Below are 17,357 nucleotides of genomic sequence, written 5' to 3'. Positions count from 1 at the left end.
TTTTTTTTTTTTTTTTTTTTTTTTTTTTTTTTTTTTTTTTTTTTTTTTTTTTTTTTTTTTTCCCAGTGTTTTGTCTTTGCCTTGTTCAATCGACAAATCACACAACAGATGGATCAACCTTGTCCTTGATCCTGCCTTGGCGACCTTACCCGAGAAATCATTCATTCTCCTATGTTCCGAGAATTCACATCTACTAAGTAAGTAAGTAAGCATGGTGTCGCTGGCGACCCAAATGATTCTTCCTTCTGAGAATGGGTATAGAGTTTGGGAGGATCAGACCCTTTTCAAGTGGCGTAAGAGAGATCCTCATGTCACCTTGCGTTGCCATGAATCCGTCGAAGGTAGTCCAATTACCCAACAAAATCCTTAAAAACTCATCCTTTCTTCTGAATACTCTCAAAGTACTAAATTGAGAGATTTGCCAAATTGGAACAATTGGTTGTAAAAGAGTGATCCTTTTTCAATTGAAATTTTCTTCTGTTGTTATCAATTCCGTGCTCTATCTATATCATCTTTGCTCATGATAGCTAAAGTTCGGGTCCTTAGATTCTGTAATAGATGCAATCACACATCAATGAGTGTGGTTTTAACTTGTTATTAAGTAGTAACTCAAGTGGAGAGTGAAAAAGGGAATTCAAATTTGGTATGATTGTTATAGGTTCTTTGAGGTACTGGTATCAACGGAATAACGTGGATCTCACCGTATCAAAATCTGCTGTTTGGAATGATGATGCTGTTCAAGCTGCTCTTGATAGCGCTGCTTTTTGGGTCGACGGGTTGCCCTTTGTTAAGTCTTTATCTGGTTACTGGAAGTTTTTCTTGGCTCCTAAACCTGCAAATGTTCCAGATAAATTTTATGATACTGCATTTCCTGATTCAGATTGGAACGCTTTGCCCGGTCAGTTTCTGATCCTTTCTATACAATTATAATAGCAGCTTGTCATGTATTCTTGAATTGCTTAGAATAATATTGAAGGTGTAATAGTGGGGTATATTAGTCATGTCTAAAACTAGATTTTCAGATGGTTAAGGGTGTTATAGTTCCGTAATCTGAGAGTTGGTTCCGCAAATAATATACTGGGTACTGTTCTGTAACTTGTGTTTCAACTTGGAAGTCTCACTTGTATAACAGAACGTGAGAGGTTGTTTTTGTTGATAATGTTCTGGTGTCTAGCAAATTTTGAATGACTTCCTTCGTTCTACAGTACCTTCCAATTGGCAGTGTCATGGATTTGATCGGCCTATCTATACGAATGTGGTGTACCCTTTCCCGAATGATCCTCCTCATGTTCCTGAGGATAATCCTACTGGTTGCTACAGAACCTACTTCCAGATTCCCAAAGAATGGAAGGGTATGTTCCATATCTTTTCATGCTCTTGTTTTTACATGTGTAAATTTCATTATCCAGATAATAATGGCCTGAGATTTGGATTAAATCAATTTGTTTTCGTATATGCACGTAGCCAACTTTATATCTTTCAATCCAACCCCCCCTCGATGATTCTTATGTATGATCTTTCCTTTTTCATTGTCAGTTGATTTTCTGAATAGAAGTTGTGTCTTTTTGGCAGACAGAAGAATACTTCTTCACTTTGAAGCTGTAGATTCCGCATTCTTCGCTTGGGTAAATGGCAACCCTGTTGGGTACAGGTGTGATATATGCCCTAAGAGGACTAACCTCTAGTTTATTGATCTTGTTGTGTCATCTTCTGTAGACATGTACAAGGATATAGGGTCACAGTCTTTCTTCTGAGTTCAGCTTGAGTCTAAACGGCCTAGTCAAGGAAATGTATGAATGTACTCTATATAAGAATTGATAGAATAGATATGCTGAAAGATGAATATCTCAACTGCCAATCCATTTTTATGCTATGTAAATACTTTGCTTTGGTTACCTAATCATGAAAAATCTAACTTAGAATGTCAACTGTAGTTATAGGGTTCTAGTCGAATCATGGGATACGAAGACTAGTCTTATTTCAACTTCATTTATGTTCTAGTACCTATTTTCTTTTGGCAGTATAGTTCAGAAGTAATTACCTTTTTACCAAACTATTTTCCCTTTTCTCTTAAACCAGTCAAGACAGCAGGTTACCGGCTGAATTTGAAATATCTGAATATTGCTATCCATGGGACTCGGGGAAACAAAATGTTCTTGCTGTTCAAGTATTTAGATGGAGTGATGGTTCATACCTTGAAGACCAAGATCATTGGTGGCTGTCTGGTATTCATCGAGATGTGCTATTGTTAGCAAAGCCCAAGGTTTTTCCTCTAGTTTTGTTAACGAGACTGTATGTCAAATTCACTCATTTTCTCCACTTTATACAGCCACTGATGCATAATTAATTATCTATGCAGGTTTTCATTGCTGACTACTTTTTCAAGTCAAAATTGGCAGATGACTTTTCGTACGCAGACATTCAGGTAGTATAATCTTACAGAAGTTGTTCTCATTGACAAAATCCACTTATTCATGTGCCTCCAAATAATTTTCCGGTTTTCACTTATATCTTGGCTTGATGTGTATTTTACTTGCTTTTCCTTAGATATTAATTAAGTACTGTGTGCACTTGCTATGTTTAAAAGTTTCATTGTTTGTAATTTTACAGGTCGAAGTGAAGATAGACAATATGCAGGAGTCCTCAAAGGATCTGGTTCTTTCTAACTTCGTCATAGAGGCTGCCGTATATAGTACTAAAAATTGGTACAACTCTGAAGGATTTAGTTCTGAACTCTCTCCCAAGGTGGCCAATTTGACGCTTAATCCTTCTCCAAGCCCAATTCTTGGATTCCATGGTTATTTGCTTGAGGGAAAACTGGATTCTCCAAATCTCTGGTCAGCTGAACAAGTAAGCAGCTCGTTATCCATAGTTATTGGTACTTGTTTTAGCTACCACAAAGTTGGCTTTGCTTCTCAGACATGCAGTAGCCTACTACTACAAATAAAAAAAAATATTAGTCTCGGATAGTATATTGAGAAACCTAAATTATATGTATGAGGTTAGTATTGACTATCTGCTGCGGCTGTTAAGAATAAGATGGACTGAAATCTTGCTAACGTGATCCTTACATTATGTATTCAATGCGTCGAGTTCATTGAATTTGGGCGGGGAAATGTGTAGGATTTCCGTACGAGATCTTAATCAAGTACTTTTATATTGGTAGCATGAAACACTGAAAAAATATTTCCAAAGATGTAATGGGAAAATTGAAATGATATGTGTCTGTGAAGTATTGTGCTTGGATGTACGTTCGCTATAATTTATGCTACTAACTCACATTTTCCCCATATAATTTATATTTGTGTGCAGCCAAATGTTTACATCCTCGTTTTAACCCTAAAAGATACATCTGGGAAAGTACTTGATTCTGAATCAAGCATTGTTGGCATTCGACAAGTATCAAAGGCCTTCAAACAGCTTCTTGTTAATGGGCACCCAGTCGTAATAAAAGGTGTAAACAGGCATGAGCACCATCCACGTGTTGGAAAAACGAATATAGAGTCCTGCATGGTCAAGGTAACATAGTTTTTTTTGTCCGTGTCCAGCTTTGCTTTCTCCCTTTCATGGTTTACTAAGGATACCAATATTTAACTTGTGTACTCTATTGAGGTTTTGATTTACCCTTGTACTATTCCCAGGATATAATCATGATGAAAGAATATAATATCAATGCGGTGCGGAACAGTCATTATCCTCAGCATCCCCGCTGGTATGAATTATGTGATTTGTTCGGCATGTACATGATCGATGAAGCCAATATAGAGACACATGGTTTTGATCTCTCTGGGCATCTGAAGCACCCTGCAAAAGAGCCTAGCTGGGCAGCTGCAATGCTGGATCGAGTAGTTGGGATGGTTGAAAGAGACAAGAACCATACATGCATAATTTCTTGGTCACTGGGAAATGAGGCTGGCTATGGGCCAAATCATTCTGCCATGGCAGGTAAGCAGCCCTGATGAAATTGTACTATTGAAATGAACACTAATTATATCTTGCTTTCTAAGAGTAATCTCTTAAAATCCTATTTATCCTCTCCTTCTCTCGCTCTCTTTTAGAGTTCTGTACTTTGGTTTGGAGGAGACAAATATTAGTATAGTCACTATATTTTCTTTTCCTCAAGTTGCTTCTGATTTCAAAGGCAGTGCTACATGATTATATATTTGATAAAATGATCTATAGATTATATTTGGCCAAAATGCTGAAGTAAGAGCTTATATGTAGAACATTTTGAATAAGCTTTGATCCTTGTTGCATTCATTCCTGGAGAATTAACTTGCATATTCTTGCATTTTTCAGCTCTGCCATTTTATCTTACAGCTATTGTTGTTGAACTTGCGGAACAGGTTGGATTAGAGAAAAGGACCCATCACGGTTGGTGCACTATGAAGGTGGTGGTTCCAGAACAAGTTCTACTGATATAGTCTGCCCAATGTACATGCGGGTTTGGGACATTGTCAAAATTGCGCTTGATCAAAATGAATCACGACCGTTGATATTATGCGAGTATGTTAGATCAATTTCTTCAGAATGCCTTCACTTTTCCTGAATTCCATTGGCATCAATGCATCATACAGTAACAGTTTATTGCATCATTGTTTAGATTTCTTCTTTCTTTGTGTCTACTTCAGAGATTTTCTTCTCAATAAAACGCAGGTATCAACATGCTATGGGTAACAGCAACGGAAATATAGACGAGTACTGGGAGGCAATTGACAATACCTTTGGCCTGCAAGGAGGTTTCATATGGGACTGGGTTGACCAGGTTCATAACTTGAATTTCTAATATAAGCTGATTCTTGACACAATAGTATGTCCATAACATACTCGCATAATATCAACGTGATTACACTTGTGAATCTCTTCTGTTACTAATGATCTGAAATTTCTTATTCTTGTAACATAAAGATAAAGTAGATCTTTGGTAAGATCCTTATAATAAGCGCAGTAGATATATATGTCAGCCAAATCCATGCATAAAATTCAAAATGCACTTTTCTTGGTTAATCCGTATCTAATTATAATGCTTCTTCTGTCACGTAGGGACTATTGAAACTGGGTTCAGATGGCATCAATCGTTGGGCATATGGAGGGGACTTTGGTGACCAGCCTAATGATTTAAACTTCTGTCTCAATGGGCTTATATGGCCTGACCGAACTCCTCATCCAGCACTCCATGGTAACATCTTGATATAGTTAAGAATTACAAAAGAGAACTAAAAGCTTTTCCATCCATAGAACTTCTAACTTAGAAGAAGCAAATCAACTATAGAACCAAATCGTTACAAACATGTCCAATAACTACGCTTAAAAGTTTTTTCCTCTGTTGAAACCCAAGCTCTCTCTCTAGCTTCGATGAGTTAAGAATCACGAAAAAAACAAAAGCTCTTCTTTATTTTATAAAAACAAATCAGAGATATATCATCAAAATCGTTAGAAGGTTTCTCTTGACAAAGACGATAAGAAAGGTTAAAAGCTTTTTCTCGATTGAAAAGAGAACTTATACCCTTCAAGTCTCTCTCTACCCTGGATGAGTCGCACAAATCGAATCTCATCCTTATTTATACATTCTAGTAAAAGAAATTAGTAAAGAAATGGAATCCGAACTAATTAGAATATGGAACATAAATCTAAACCATTGTTTCCCTTTTCTAAATATTTGACCATGTTATACTTTGAGTGGCCCTGATTTTCTTCTGTTTATCATGTCTGTGTTGCTTAAGAGGTTAAGTATTGTTATCAACCAATAAAGGTTTCGTTGACGGATGGCAAGATGAAGGTACAATTTTATATACATCACCTCAGTTGGCATTGGTGTTAAGACTATCTATGTAGCTCAAACATTATCGTTGCAGGTAGCAAACACTTACTTTTTCCACACAACAGAAGAATTGGAGTTTAGTTGGACAATTCATGGGGATGGTCTTGAACTTGGATCTGGGGATCTCTCTATTCCTGTGATAAAGCCACAAAATAGTTTTGATATGGAGTGGAAGTCAGGTCCATGGTTTTCTTTCTGGAATGACTCAAACGCTGGAGAATTGTTTCTGACAATAACTGCCAAGCTTTTAAATCCTACTCGTTCGCTTGAAGCTGGTCATCTTGTGTCTTCAACGCAGATTCCTTTACCAGCAAAGAGACAAATAATACCACAGGTACGTCTCACATACTTTAGAAGTTATATATCTTTTGGAAAGGTCTCTTTTCAAATTACTATAGAAAATATGAAGTCCTGACAACTGTAAGTGACATCCTACTTTAGGCGATAAAAAAGACAGACACTATTATCACTTGTGAAACTATTGGAGATTTCATTAAGATCAGCCAGCAAGAATCATGGGAGCTAATGATAAATGTCCGAAAAGGAGCCATTGAAGGTTGGAAGGTAAGTTCTTGTCTGTTTTATTTCTTGATTGGGACGCTCTTAAACAATTTCTTAATGCATTAAATTATAGGGAAGAAAGTCTTACATACTGAAGGCATATAAGTTCCTCAAGTAAATAATACTGTTAGGGTCTAAAGTTTGATATGGACATAGTTGTAGCAAAGAAAGAACTACCGTAGGAAAAAGGAATCTATCTAGCTAGGCAATCGAAAGAAGAAAAGTACAAAACGTAAAACTAAAACAAGAAATCTATTCAATGTTGTAAGATCTTTTTTTGGTTGGTGTCTTAGTGGAAATTTACACTTTTCAGCTTTAATGAGCATGCTTATGTAAGATTATTTCAAACATGACAGACACAAGGAGTTCTCCTTATGAACGAAGCTATTCTGCCTTGCTTTTGGCGAGCACCGACAGACAATGATAAAGGTGGAGGTGACTCTAGTTATTTTTCGAGGTGGCAAGCAGCACAGATGGATAATGTGGAGTTTCTTGTTGAAAGCTGTTCAGTAAAGAGCATCACTGATAAATCCGTAGAGATAGAGTTCATATACCTTGGTTCTCCAGCTTCTGGCTCTTCAAAGTCAGAAGCCTTATTCAAAGTCAATGTGACATATCTGATCTATGGTTCGGGAGATATCATCACCAATTGGTTTGTAGAACCAAACTCTGATCTTCCACCCCTACCACGTGTTGGTATAGAATTCCACATTGAAAAAACACTGGACCGTGTGAAATGGTATGGAAAAGGTCCATTTGAGTGTTACCCAGACCGAAAATCAGCAGCCCATGTGGCGATATATGAACACAATGTTGGAGACATGCATGTCCCTTATGTAGTTCCAGGAGAATCCGGGGGCAGAACAGATGTTAGGTGGGTGACATTCCAAAACAAGGATGGTGTAGGAATATATGCTTCAACATATGGTAGTTCTTCCCCAATGCAGATGAATGCTAGTTACTATACAACCAGTGAGCTTCATCGTGCAACACATGAAGAGGATCTTATCAAAGGACAAAACATCGAGGTAGTAATCTTTTTCTTGAATTCGAGAATAGCAATGGATTATCAACCACCTGAGGATCAGTTGGCCTCGGTTGTTTGATTTGTGTCTTCATTCGGTTAACTTATTACTTTTGTCATTTGGATGGTGAACATTGTGCAGGTGCATCTGGACCACAAACACATGGGCCTTGCAGGAGATGATAGCTGGACTCTGTGTGTACACGATAAATATCTGATTCCGCCCCAACCGTATTCGTTTTCTCTCAGGTTGTGTCCAATAACTGCAGGCACTTCAGTCTTAGACATCTACAAAGATCAACTTCCCTGCTAGAAAATCTCTTATCGCATATGAGTTGAATGCTGTAAACTAGACGTGTGACTCTGCAATATTTCCAAGTTTAATTCCTCAAGTGAAAAAACATAAAGAAACTAAAACACTCAATTCCTTAGTCTTTTTTTTGTTTGTGTGATGTATAATCCTCTGTTCTACTGTTAGTGTTACAAACTATGCATCCATACCAAACAGGTCCCCTCAACGAATCTAATCTCCAACAATGAAAATGATCAACAGTTTAAAAGATTTGTAGAGTATGAAAGCCAAAGCTTAAGCACATAGATAGACCCACAAAGTGGGATTACAATTGTGGCGAAAAAGCCGTTTTAGACGGGTGCTTTCCCAATGAAGTGGACCACTCACTTAAAAAGATAATAATTTCATTTCTGCAGACTTTTGAAACCATTTGAACATGTGACCACAAAAACCCAAAATACCAAAAAAAAACTTTCTTTTTCACTCATCTTTTTTATGCTAATGTTATTTCTCTCTCACTACTCATCTAGACTCCTCCTCCATAGCTAAGCCTAAGCTGCACCTACTACATTAGCTTCCACGCGCTTTTAATATCACTGCCACAGTGGCAAATCCACCTTCTTCACTCTCATGGCCACCACCACAACAACAACCATCATCATCTTCAACACCTTTCGCCGCCGTCTCAATCGCACCTGATCATCACTCTTCCTCCTCCGTCGCCGCCGTTGGAATCAGTACTCCAGACTACATGCTAGGCCTTCGAAACATCATTCTCTTCTCTCCACCACCGCAGATAACACGGCCGTCTCCGTCGCCGGTTAACTTCGCGTCGGTGGAAGACACCAAAACAGAGAAAGTGTGCAGAGACTGTGGAAACAGAGCAAAGAAAGAGTGTTTGTTCGAAAGGTGTAGGACTTGTTGTAAAAGCAGAGGATACAACTGCGCCACTCACGTGAAGAGCACGTGGGTTCCTTCTTCTGCAAGTACTCGCTCTTCATCTTCGTCTTCTGAGAGGAAGAAGAAGCTCAAACTCGACAAACAGAGTTCCTCTAATGTCTCGATCCTTCAGAATACTACTACTTCTCGTCAAGGTAATGAAATTGAAACTGAATATATATAAAAAAAGGAACCTTTTTTAATCTAAATTATGGGTCTTTTGTGTTTTAAATTCGCAGAGAGAAGCTTCAAAGAGGGATTACCGGGAAAAATCGAAGCTCCGGCGGTATTCAGATGGACGAGAGTAACGGCGATAAGCAACACCGAGCAAGCAGAGATTGGTTATCAAGCGACAGTAACTATAAGTGGTCATGTCTTTAAAGGCTTTCTTCATTACTATGGTGTTGATCATAACAAAGCCTTTCCATGTCTTTCTCAAAAATAATGAAACTACTTACTTTCATAGGATTCTGTACAGAGAGTTACTCTGTTTTGTATTCGACATTAAGGGACAAAATACTAATGGGCCATTACAATCTTAAAGCTTGTCTTCTTTTTGCTTTGATGATGTATACAGAGATATATGGGATGTTTTTTTTTTTGTTAGCAAGTGATAGCTAGCAAGTGAGGTTGTTTCCAGGATCAACGCCAAGTTGACGACAGTAATCGGTGTAGTAGCGAACTCTAGCTTGAACGGTGGCTGTATTTGCCCCGTCGCATTCCAAAGCACCGTTAATTGCACGGATTGTTGCACCAAAACCTTGAGATAGAACAGGTTGAACCCTATTGGTCCAGTACCACAAGGCTGTCTTGAAGGATATGACTGGATCCGTGGCTACTGTTTCTGGTGCATTGAGGCCGTCGAAACCAATTGCTGTCCCGGCTGGCCCGTAGTTGAAATTCCATGAGAGTTGGATAGGTCCGCGACCGTAATAGCCTTTGTTAGGATTGCATGGATATTGTGTTGCGTTCTCATCGCAATAATCCTTTGAGGCTCCGTCTATCTCTTCTATGTAGCAGAAATCTAAAACAAAAGCCAGAATTATTATATCGAACGTTGCAACAAGTCAAGTTTCTATGCGTCGGACGATTAAAAGTGTATAATTGATATTAAGTATCACTGTATCAGTAATCGAGTAATGTTTTCATATTTTGTCTGTTTGGTATTTTAATATAGAACATGCATTTATGCATCATAAAATGAAAGAGTTAAATGAAGCATTAATATATTACTTACGTCCTGTTTCATGCGTGACATGAGCAAAGAACGCTGCGATCTCACGCCTAGAGTCATCGGTTGATCCAACTCTACCGAAACGAGAATAGGATTCTAAGGCCTCAAGAAAGGCTCCCCTACTGTAAAATCCATTGCCGGCGCAACTAGACTCGGCTTGACTAATGATTCCATTGAAGAAATCTGGCGTAACAATCTCAGCCACAGAGACACCATTTGCAGGAGGAGGAGCAAAACAAGGCCCTTGTTGACAGCCTACGCCGCAATAGTCTGATGTGTTACCACAAAATCCAAACTGACTACAACATAGCTCTGACGAACAACCGCAGTTTTGTGCCTCTGATGTGTAATAGAAACCTTGTAGAACTAACAGAATGGTTACCAAAGAGATGGATTTAGAAATGGTGTGAGTCAACATTTTTGAGTTTGTTGAGAGAATATGGAGAAAGCAAGAACTAGTCTTAAAACGAAGAAAATTGTGTTATGCCTAAATATAGTGTGTGAGACGCCATACAAGAAAAGTCGCGTCGTAAATGTGTGGACGCGGTCGAGCCACTAATATTGCATCTTCTTAGTTAAGTACAAGAGGAAGAGGGCCTAACAATTTGGAAAAGTCGTCTCTTGGACGATTGAGATGTTTGCTGACTTTTTACTGTATAGTTGACCTTTTTATTCGTCTCTTGGACGATTGAGATGTTTGCTGACTTTTTACTGTATAGTTGACCTTTTTATTTGATGACTTTACAAGCGTTTTCAGTTCACATTTATTAAAGGAATTGGTTCTGACTTATGAGGGTTGTGAAGACTGAGGAGTGAAGAGTAACGTGGATAAATATTACTCTTTGTTTCTTTTTCATGGCTCTAACACAAACATTTTTTAATCTATATATAATAACAAACCAAATAAATGCGACCAACAGTTGTGTTTTTATACCTTTTGGATATTTTCCGAAAAATCGTGATGGTTCATTAAAACTGTTATTTATGAAAAGTTACAACTGTTCACTGTAGAGTTGTGTTTATTGGGATATTCATATCTTTTGAAATCTATATATATTTATTTGTTTGAACTGTTTTCATTTTTTTGCAACGACACAAAACAATATAAATTTTCAATCTCAACAGTTTTTACAGTTTTCTAAATTATTCTCTAGCATTTATTATTTTAAAAATAAAGAAAATCCTCCAATTTTTGATTTAACAAAAGATTTTTGGAATGATGAGTCTAATTTACAACTTTTAGTTAATTTTAAATATCAAAATTTAATAAAAATTGTTAGAGTTTTTTTCCAACAGTAAGATGGATTATATAGTGAGTTTTTGAATTTGAGCTTTTCAATATGGTAATAAAGATGTCTTCTATTTAAAAGCAGTTTATATGGATTATTAGGTACAATGAAGTGCAGACAATTGCGATTTTTCGTAGTACCTTTACGTAAAATTTTTGTTTTTATATGCTTTTTAAAAAATTCAAACGGTTGTATCTGTTCATTATATAGTTGTATCTTTTCACTATATTTTATTTATATATTTTCATCACAACTTTCATTCTAATAGGTGTATGACGTCATTGGCGTGTGTCTATTTAAATAGTCATGTCTTCTAAACTCTCTTTATATTTGTCTCTTCATCAGTAACCAACAAGTTCGTTGAAATAAAATTTTCATGTTATGTTAAAGCTAAATAATTGAATATTAATATCTAATATTCAATGTTATTCTATAATCTAACTAAAATTTTAGAAATGATTATAGCAATAGAGAAATTTAATACAACTTACTATAGAATTTATAGTTGCGTCTATTTATCGTTACTTTTCATTAAAACAATATTTTAATATTTAATATTTAAAAGTAATAATAACAATCTTAATAAATGTGAACAACAATTGCGACTTTTTTAGTATTTTTCTGTGGAAAAAAAAATATTTGTTTTTTTTTAACTCAAACAGTTTTATCTGTTCATTGTAGAGTTGTGTCTTTTTGCACTATATTTTATTCATATTTTATCATCACAATTTTTTAGTTCTAATAGGTGTGTCTATTTAAATAGTCATGTCTTTTGAACTTTCTATATTATTGTCTCTTCATCTATAATTAACAAATCATAGTTCGTTGCGACTTTCTATAATATAATATTTAATATCTAATATTAAATGTTATACTATAATCTAACTAAAATTTTAGAAATGATTATAGCAATATAGAAATTTAATAAAACTTACTATAGAATTTACAGTTGCGTCTAATTATCATAACTTATCGTTAAAAACTATTTTAATATTTAAAATTTATTTTACCATGTTTTTGAAAGTTTTGTATTTTAATTTCAATATTTCTTTGATATAGTTTCACTCTTATTAAATACATTTTTTAATTATAATTATTTGATAAAAATTACATTTACTCATTACAACCATTAGTTCAATATTCTCAGTTAAGATCACTTTGTCATTATGATTTCTTAGTTGTAGCTATTTACCATAATTCTTCATAAAATATCTTATATATTTATAATACTTTAGAAAATGTTTTTTTGCAAATTTACGTCTATTTTATATAATGCTTTTTGTTTATAAGTTTTCATTTTGATGGTTGTGCTTTTAGTAACAGTTTCTGTTTAATGTTTATATTCAAACTATTATATTACATTCAAATGATTTCATAATGTATAATTTCAAATTTCAAATTTATTAACTTTTTCTAAAATACTTCCCCCGCGACATCGCGGGGGGGGTCTGAGTCCTAATTAATGTAATTACAAAAAAATTAATTATATTAGAATTTCAAAATAGTCAATTTTTATAGGTTCATTTTGATAATAATAAACTGTTTTTTATATCATGCATGCCGCACAATTACAAGCTTAACCGAAGTCTTCCACAATCTAAACCTTGCATTTAAATAGGTCCTAGAAAATATTTAAATGTCATATAATAAACTTTAGACCCCATATATATTAGTCTAACCAAAGCTAAAGTCATTACAAAGAAGCCCCTTGCCCTAATTAGTAATGTCAAATCTTTTGCAAACTTAACATTAAACTAGTGATGACGTGGCTTGGTCAGAAATTAATGCAGCTTGGATGCTTCCCAAACACAGACGCCTTCATATCGGATCCGGGTTCGAACATCAATGTAGCCTCATGGCACTTATAACTCATAACTCCCGACGTCTTTTTTTCTGCAATCCGTAAGAAAAAAGAGTAATCCAAACTGCACTTGCTTCTTCTCTTTAACATCTTCCATAATATATTTTCCAATGGAACCGCCCATATCTTCCCCGGAGACAACGGCTGAAACTTTTAGAAGCTGAGGCAAGCCGTATTTTTTTTTTTTTTGTTTTTTTGTAGAATGTGAATTTTCATTAATGAAAATAAATTGTACTGGGTACAATGGCCTTAATATAGTAGATATTCCTCGCCCAAAAAAATAAAAACGAGGATTAATCTGAAATACAAAAGCTTTTAGAGGAATCTAAGCGAGCTCTGCATTAAGTTTTTGAAGTTCTTCCGATGTCTCTTAGCTATGATCGCGTCCCGGACCAGTCTGTCCATTTGCTTGAACAGGAGATGGGGAGGTGTGGTAGCACTGTTGTAGCAGCGGTTGTTCCTTTCTAACCAGATGGAGTAGATGAGTGCCTGCACAACTAGTCTCCGCAGTGTTTGGGTTGATGTTGAGTCTTTACTGTTGAGCCATGCTGACAGAGCTTCCCAAGTGTGGAACACGAACGGACTATAGCCCAGTCTCCGAGTTGCTTCTTGCCATAGTACTTCGCTGAAATCACAGTGCAAGAAGAGGTGATCTCTTGATTCCGGATACAAGCCACATATACACGAGGTCGTTTCTATTTGGAAACCCCAATTTGCCAAGCGAGTTGTTGTAGGAATACGGTCAAGATGGGTGAGCCACATCATGAACGCATGGCGCGGGATGGCGCCTTTGTACCATACGTGCTCTGTCCACGTTAGGGGTTGACGTCTAAACCGTATTACTTCCCAGGTTTTTCCGGTGCTAAATTCTGTAAGCTTCTCTCCCTCTATCTCCCAAATGTATATGTCTGGCTCTGTGCTGGATACTGGTAGAGGAATGGTAGTTAGATAAGTATGGAGCAGTTCCGCTTGAGGAGATCTTGCAGGTCGAGTGCACCACCCTGAACTGGTGCAAGCTTTGGCCATTGTTCCCAGCAAGGGAATGCCTGTTTGAGATGGTCCAGTTGGCCCAAAAACATTTATGAGGGGGCCGAGAGGGGTCCACCAGTCGTACCAGAAACTCGCTCGCATCCCATTTCCCACAGAACAACGAATAAACCGAGAGGCAAGAGGCCGCAGCTGGAGCAGGGATCTCCATGTCCATGAGGTATGCTTTTTTTCATCAAGGGACCAGAACACACCATCTTTAATCTTGTTATTGTGAATCTAGTCAGCCCACAGTGAATCCCTTGCAGCAAACAACCTCCATATCAGCTTTAGGCAGAGAGTTCTGTTCCATTGCTTGAGACTGCGGAAACCAAGCCCTCCTTCTGCTTTAGGCAAGCAAAGGTTTTCCAAAGAAACTTTTGCATTTGGGCGTTTTGTTATATCACCACTCCACAAGAATCTTGTGCAGAGACTCTCTATTGCCTGAATGCATCCTTGTGGCAGAATGAACGCTGATGCCCAGAAGTTGACTGTACCAAATATGACAGTTGAGATCAATTCCTTCCTTCCTGCATATGACAATGCTCTGGCCGACCACGACGAGAACTTTGATGTTAAGTTGTCAATGAGGGGTCTATAATCCGCAATGCAAAGTTTTCTATGCATCAGAGGCAAGCCCAAGTAGCGAATGGGTAATGAACCTAGATTGAAACCCAGGGAAGCAAGCCTATCAGTTTCATTCTGGTTCATCCCCGCTAAGAACAGGTCAGTCTTAGCTCTATTCATTTGAAGCCCTGAGATGCAATAGAATTCATGAAGGACAGTGGTAATATTTTCCAGGGACTCCCTCGATCCATCAAAGAACACCATAATGTCATCCGCGAACGCCAAGTGTGTTACCTGAGGATCGACTGCTGTGGGGTGGTGGCCAATAGAGTTGTTGGTGTAGGCACGGTTAAGCATATTGGTGAACACTTCCATTGCTAAAGTAAAGAGGTAGGGAGAGATTGAGTCTCCTTGCCGTAAACCCTTTGCTCCGTTGAAGTATCCACAGGTATCTCCATTAATTGAGATGAAAAATTTGGTAGTCGTGATGCACTCACTGATCAGAGCCACGAAATGAGGTGGGAAATTCATTGCCTTTAGAACGTTAATGATGAATTCCCAGTGAACCGAATCGAAAGCCTTCTGCAGGTCTACCTTCAGCATCCCTCAGGCAGATATGTTTTTTTGATTATAACCTTGAACAAGCTCTGTTGCCAGCAGAACATTCTCCACCAGAAGCCTACCCGGTATGAAAGCAGATTGAGAGTTTGATATTAGGTCCGGAAGCACCTTCTTCAATCTGTTAGCTAGAATCTTCGAGACCACTTTATAGATAGTGTTGCAACACGCTATAGGCCTGAATTGCGACATCCTGGAAGCATTTGGCATTTTCGGTATAAGAGTTAGCAAGGTGGCATTCCATTGTTTGAGGATCTTTCCGGTTGCGAAGAATTCAAGGGCTGCATCAATGACGTCCTTGCCCACTACACTCCAGTTAGCCGTGAAGAACCCGGCGCAATATACATCAGGTCCAGGCGCTTTGTTTCTTGGTAAAGAGAAAAGTGCATTTTTTATCTCCTCAGGGGTGACAGGGGAGTCCAAGTCATGAGCAGCAGAATCAGAGCATCGCTGAGAAACAAGATTCTGCAGATCCTCCACTGACGGGGCATTAGAGTGATGCTTCTTACCTAACAGGTTCCTGAAGAAGTCCACTGCTATCTGTTGAATACCTTGACGAGAGTCAACAACCTGATCATTGGCATATAACAAGTAGAGGATCTGATTTTGAGCTAGTCGAGATTGAACAACACGGTGAAAGAACTTGGAGTTTTTATCTCCATCCCCAAGCCAGCATATTCTAGACTTCTGCCTTAGGAATGATTCCTCTGCTTTAGCCAGAAAGACCCATTTTCTATGAGCTTCCTTTTCTGTGTGGACTGCTTGCGGGGTGGGCGAGTCAAGCAGTGTCCGCTGGCAGAACAGCAGGTCTTCAAAAGCTTCTTTAACCCTCAATTCGATTGCTGAGTACCTTTCTTTGGTAAATTCTCTGATGATGGCCTTGAGCTCTTTCAGCTTTTTAGAGACTTTTAGCATTTTGGAGCAGTCAAACGAGAGAGCGTTCCACCACAGTGATAGCAGAGGCGCAAACTCAGGATCATTATTGAGAAGAGTGAGAAACTTGAATGGTTTCTGAATCTTGGGTTTCATTGTGTCAAGGAAGACACAACAAGGACTGTGGTCTGAGAAACCAGGTTCTCCAAATACTCCCAAAGACTGAGGAAACTGACGCAACCAAGCATCATTTACTAAGATACGATCGAGCTTCTTTGACACTGGGTCTGCTTCCTATTTGTTAGACCAGGTGAGGGTAACACCGTAGTACTGGAGGTCCATTAGCAACGAGTTTATAAGGCATTGACTGAATTCCCTCATACCCCTAGTAGAAGTAACCGAACTGGGATTTGAGTGCTCATGTGGGTAAAGGATTTGGTTAAAGTCTCCAGTGACTAACCAGGGCTTGTTGATGCAGGGATGCGAGGTTACTAAAGCTTGGATTTCTGACCAGAGACTCTTTCTTTCTTCACTGCTACTTGAGGATGCATACACAACTGATACCACGATATCCTGGATTACAAAAGGGAGCTTGACCGCACAGGTGATCATCTGCAAGGACTTAGCTAGGATAGTAACCGAGACTGACGGATGCCAAAGAACCCAGATTTTTCCAAGCTCTGAGTAATCGTAGTTATTTACAAAATTCCAACCTGGAGCGACTCTTTGTAAGATAGCTTGAGCCTTCTCAGGGGAAACATGGGTCTCTATAATCCCACCAAAAACAGGTTTATGGACCTTTAACCATTTCCGGAAGCTACTATGCTTTAACGGGTCATTAAACCCTCTAACATTGCGACAGGCAAGCCGTATTTGAGATCGTAGTATCTGATTATACAGAGGATCAGTTAGTTCCGAGAAAAATAATACAAGGAGTATAAAAATCGGTTTAAGTATATATGATAAATAGTAAAGATTAATAGAAAGAAAGTAAATAGCTTACTTTTGTGGAGATGATGTAACAAGAGTAACATTCTTGTAGAGAAATGAAGCTTGAAAATCTCCTTGAGGGTATATATACTCACCAGGAAGATCGTCAGGGATCCTTATGGACAAATCCCACTTTGCACTGAGACGAGTCTGTGTAATACTAAGCACCGTGAATTCCATAGAAGCTAATTCTAATTTTGGCACGGGATCTTTCATTGATGTTAAAAAAATGGGCAAAGCAATAATACATGCAGTGATACAA

At 37.8% G+C, this 17,357-nt stretch overlaps 4 protein-coding genes across 4 annotated transcripts; 2 read left to right on the top strand and 2 right to left on the bottom strand.

Annotated features, from left to right (window-relative positions):
* LOC104791714 (beta-galactosidase) lies at positions 81–7,877 on the top strand. The gene is made up of 17 exons (XM_010517668.2): positions 81–341; positions 659–898; positions 1,206–1,352; positions 1,573–1,651; positions 2,080–2,263; positions 2,360–2,425; positions 2,611–2,850; positions 3,313–3,519; positions 3,642–3,945; positions 4,347–4,506; positions 4,657–4,765; positions 5,044–5,179; positions 5,724–5,779; positions 5,856–6,155; positions 6,263–6,385; positions 6,739–7,410; positions 7,549–7,877. The coding sequence occupies exons 1-17, from the start codon at positions 212–214 to the stop codon at positions 7,717–7,719; spliced, it is 3,324 nt and encodes a 1,107-aa protein (XP_010515970.1). The 5' UTR covers positions 81–211; the 3' UTR covers positions 7,720–7,877.
* On the top strand, positions 8,001–9,183 carry LOC104791712 (protein SHI RELATED SEQUENCE 6). The gene is made up of 2 exons (XM_010517666.2): positions 8,001–8,792; positions 8,877–9,183. The coding sequence occupies exons 1-2, from the start codon at positions 8,450–8,452 to the stop codon at positions 9,080–9,082; spliced, it is 549 nt and encodes a 182-aa protein (XP_010515968.1). The 5' UTR covers positions 8,001–8,449; the 3' UTR covers positions 9,083–9,183.
* LOC104791713 (endochitinase EP3) lies at positions 9,080–10,391 on the bottom strand. The gene is made up of 2 exons (XM_010517667.2): positions 9,875–10,391; positions 9,080–9,661 (listed from the first exon to the last, which is right to left on the bottom strand). The coding sequence occupies exons 1-2, from the start codon at positions 10,287–10,289 to the stop codon at positions 9,255–9,257; spliced, it is 822 nt and encodes a 273-aa protein (XP_010515969.1). The 5' UTR covers positions 10,290–10,391; the 3' UTR covers positions 9,080–9,254.
* LOC104699123 lies at positions 12,935–17,311 on the bottom strand. The gene is given in 4 exon segments (XM_019246373.1): positions 12,935–13,051; positions 13,053–13,181; positions 16,963–16,993; positions 17,109–17,311. Coding segments are annotated over 4 exon segments (480 nt in total).

This window comes from Camelina sativa, chromosome 6 (genome assembly GCF_000633955.1).
Source record: "Camelina sativa cultivar DH55 chromosome 6, Cs, whole genome shotgun sequence".
Classification (NCBI taxonomy): Eukaryota; Viridiplantae; Streptophyta; class Magnoliopsida; order Brassicales; family Brassicaceae; genus Camelina; species Camelina sativa.
This window is presented reverse-complemented; position numbering and strand designations above follow the sequence as displayed.

What these genes read in the sequence shown, in the direction of transcription:
- LOC104791714 (XM_010517668.2), top strand. Translation starts at nt 212, where the DNA reads ATGGTGTCGCTGGCGACCCAAATGATTCTTCCTTCTGAGAATGGGTAT. An exon ending in TTTCGTACGCAGACATTCAG is followed by an intron (nt 2,426 to 2,610) that starts GTAGTATAATCT and finishes GTAATTTTACAG; the next exon opens with GTCGAAGTGAAGATAGACAA. An exon ending in GAGCCATTGAAGGTTGGAAG is followed by an intron (nt 6,386 to 6,738) that starts GTAAGTTCTTGT and finishes CAAACATGACAG; the next exon opens with ACACAAGGAGTTCTCCTTAT.
- LOC104791712 (XM_010517666.2), top strand. Translation starts at nt 8,450, where the DNA reads ATGCTAGGCCTTCGAAACATCATTCTCTTCTCTCCACCACCGCAGATA. An exon ending in TACTACTACTTCTCGTCAAG is followed by an intron (nt 8,793 to 8,876) that starts GTAATGAAATTG and finishes TTAAATTCGCAG; the next exon opens with AGAGAAGCTTCAAAGAGGGA.
- LOC104791713 (XM_010517667.2), bottom strand. Translation starts at nt 10,289, where the DNA reads ATGTTGACTCACACCATTTCTAAATCCATCTCTTTGGTAACCATTCTG. An exon ending in TGTCACGCATGAAACAGGAC is followed by an intron (nt 9,662 to 9,874) that starts GTAAGTAATATA and finishes CTTTTGTTTTAG; the next exon opens with ATTTCTGCTACATAGAAGAG.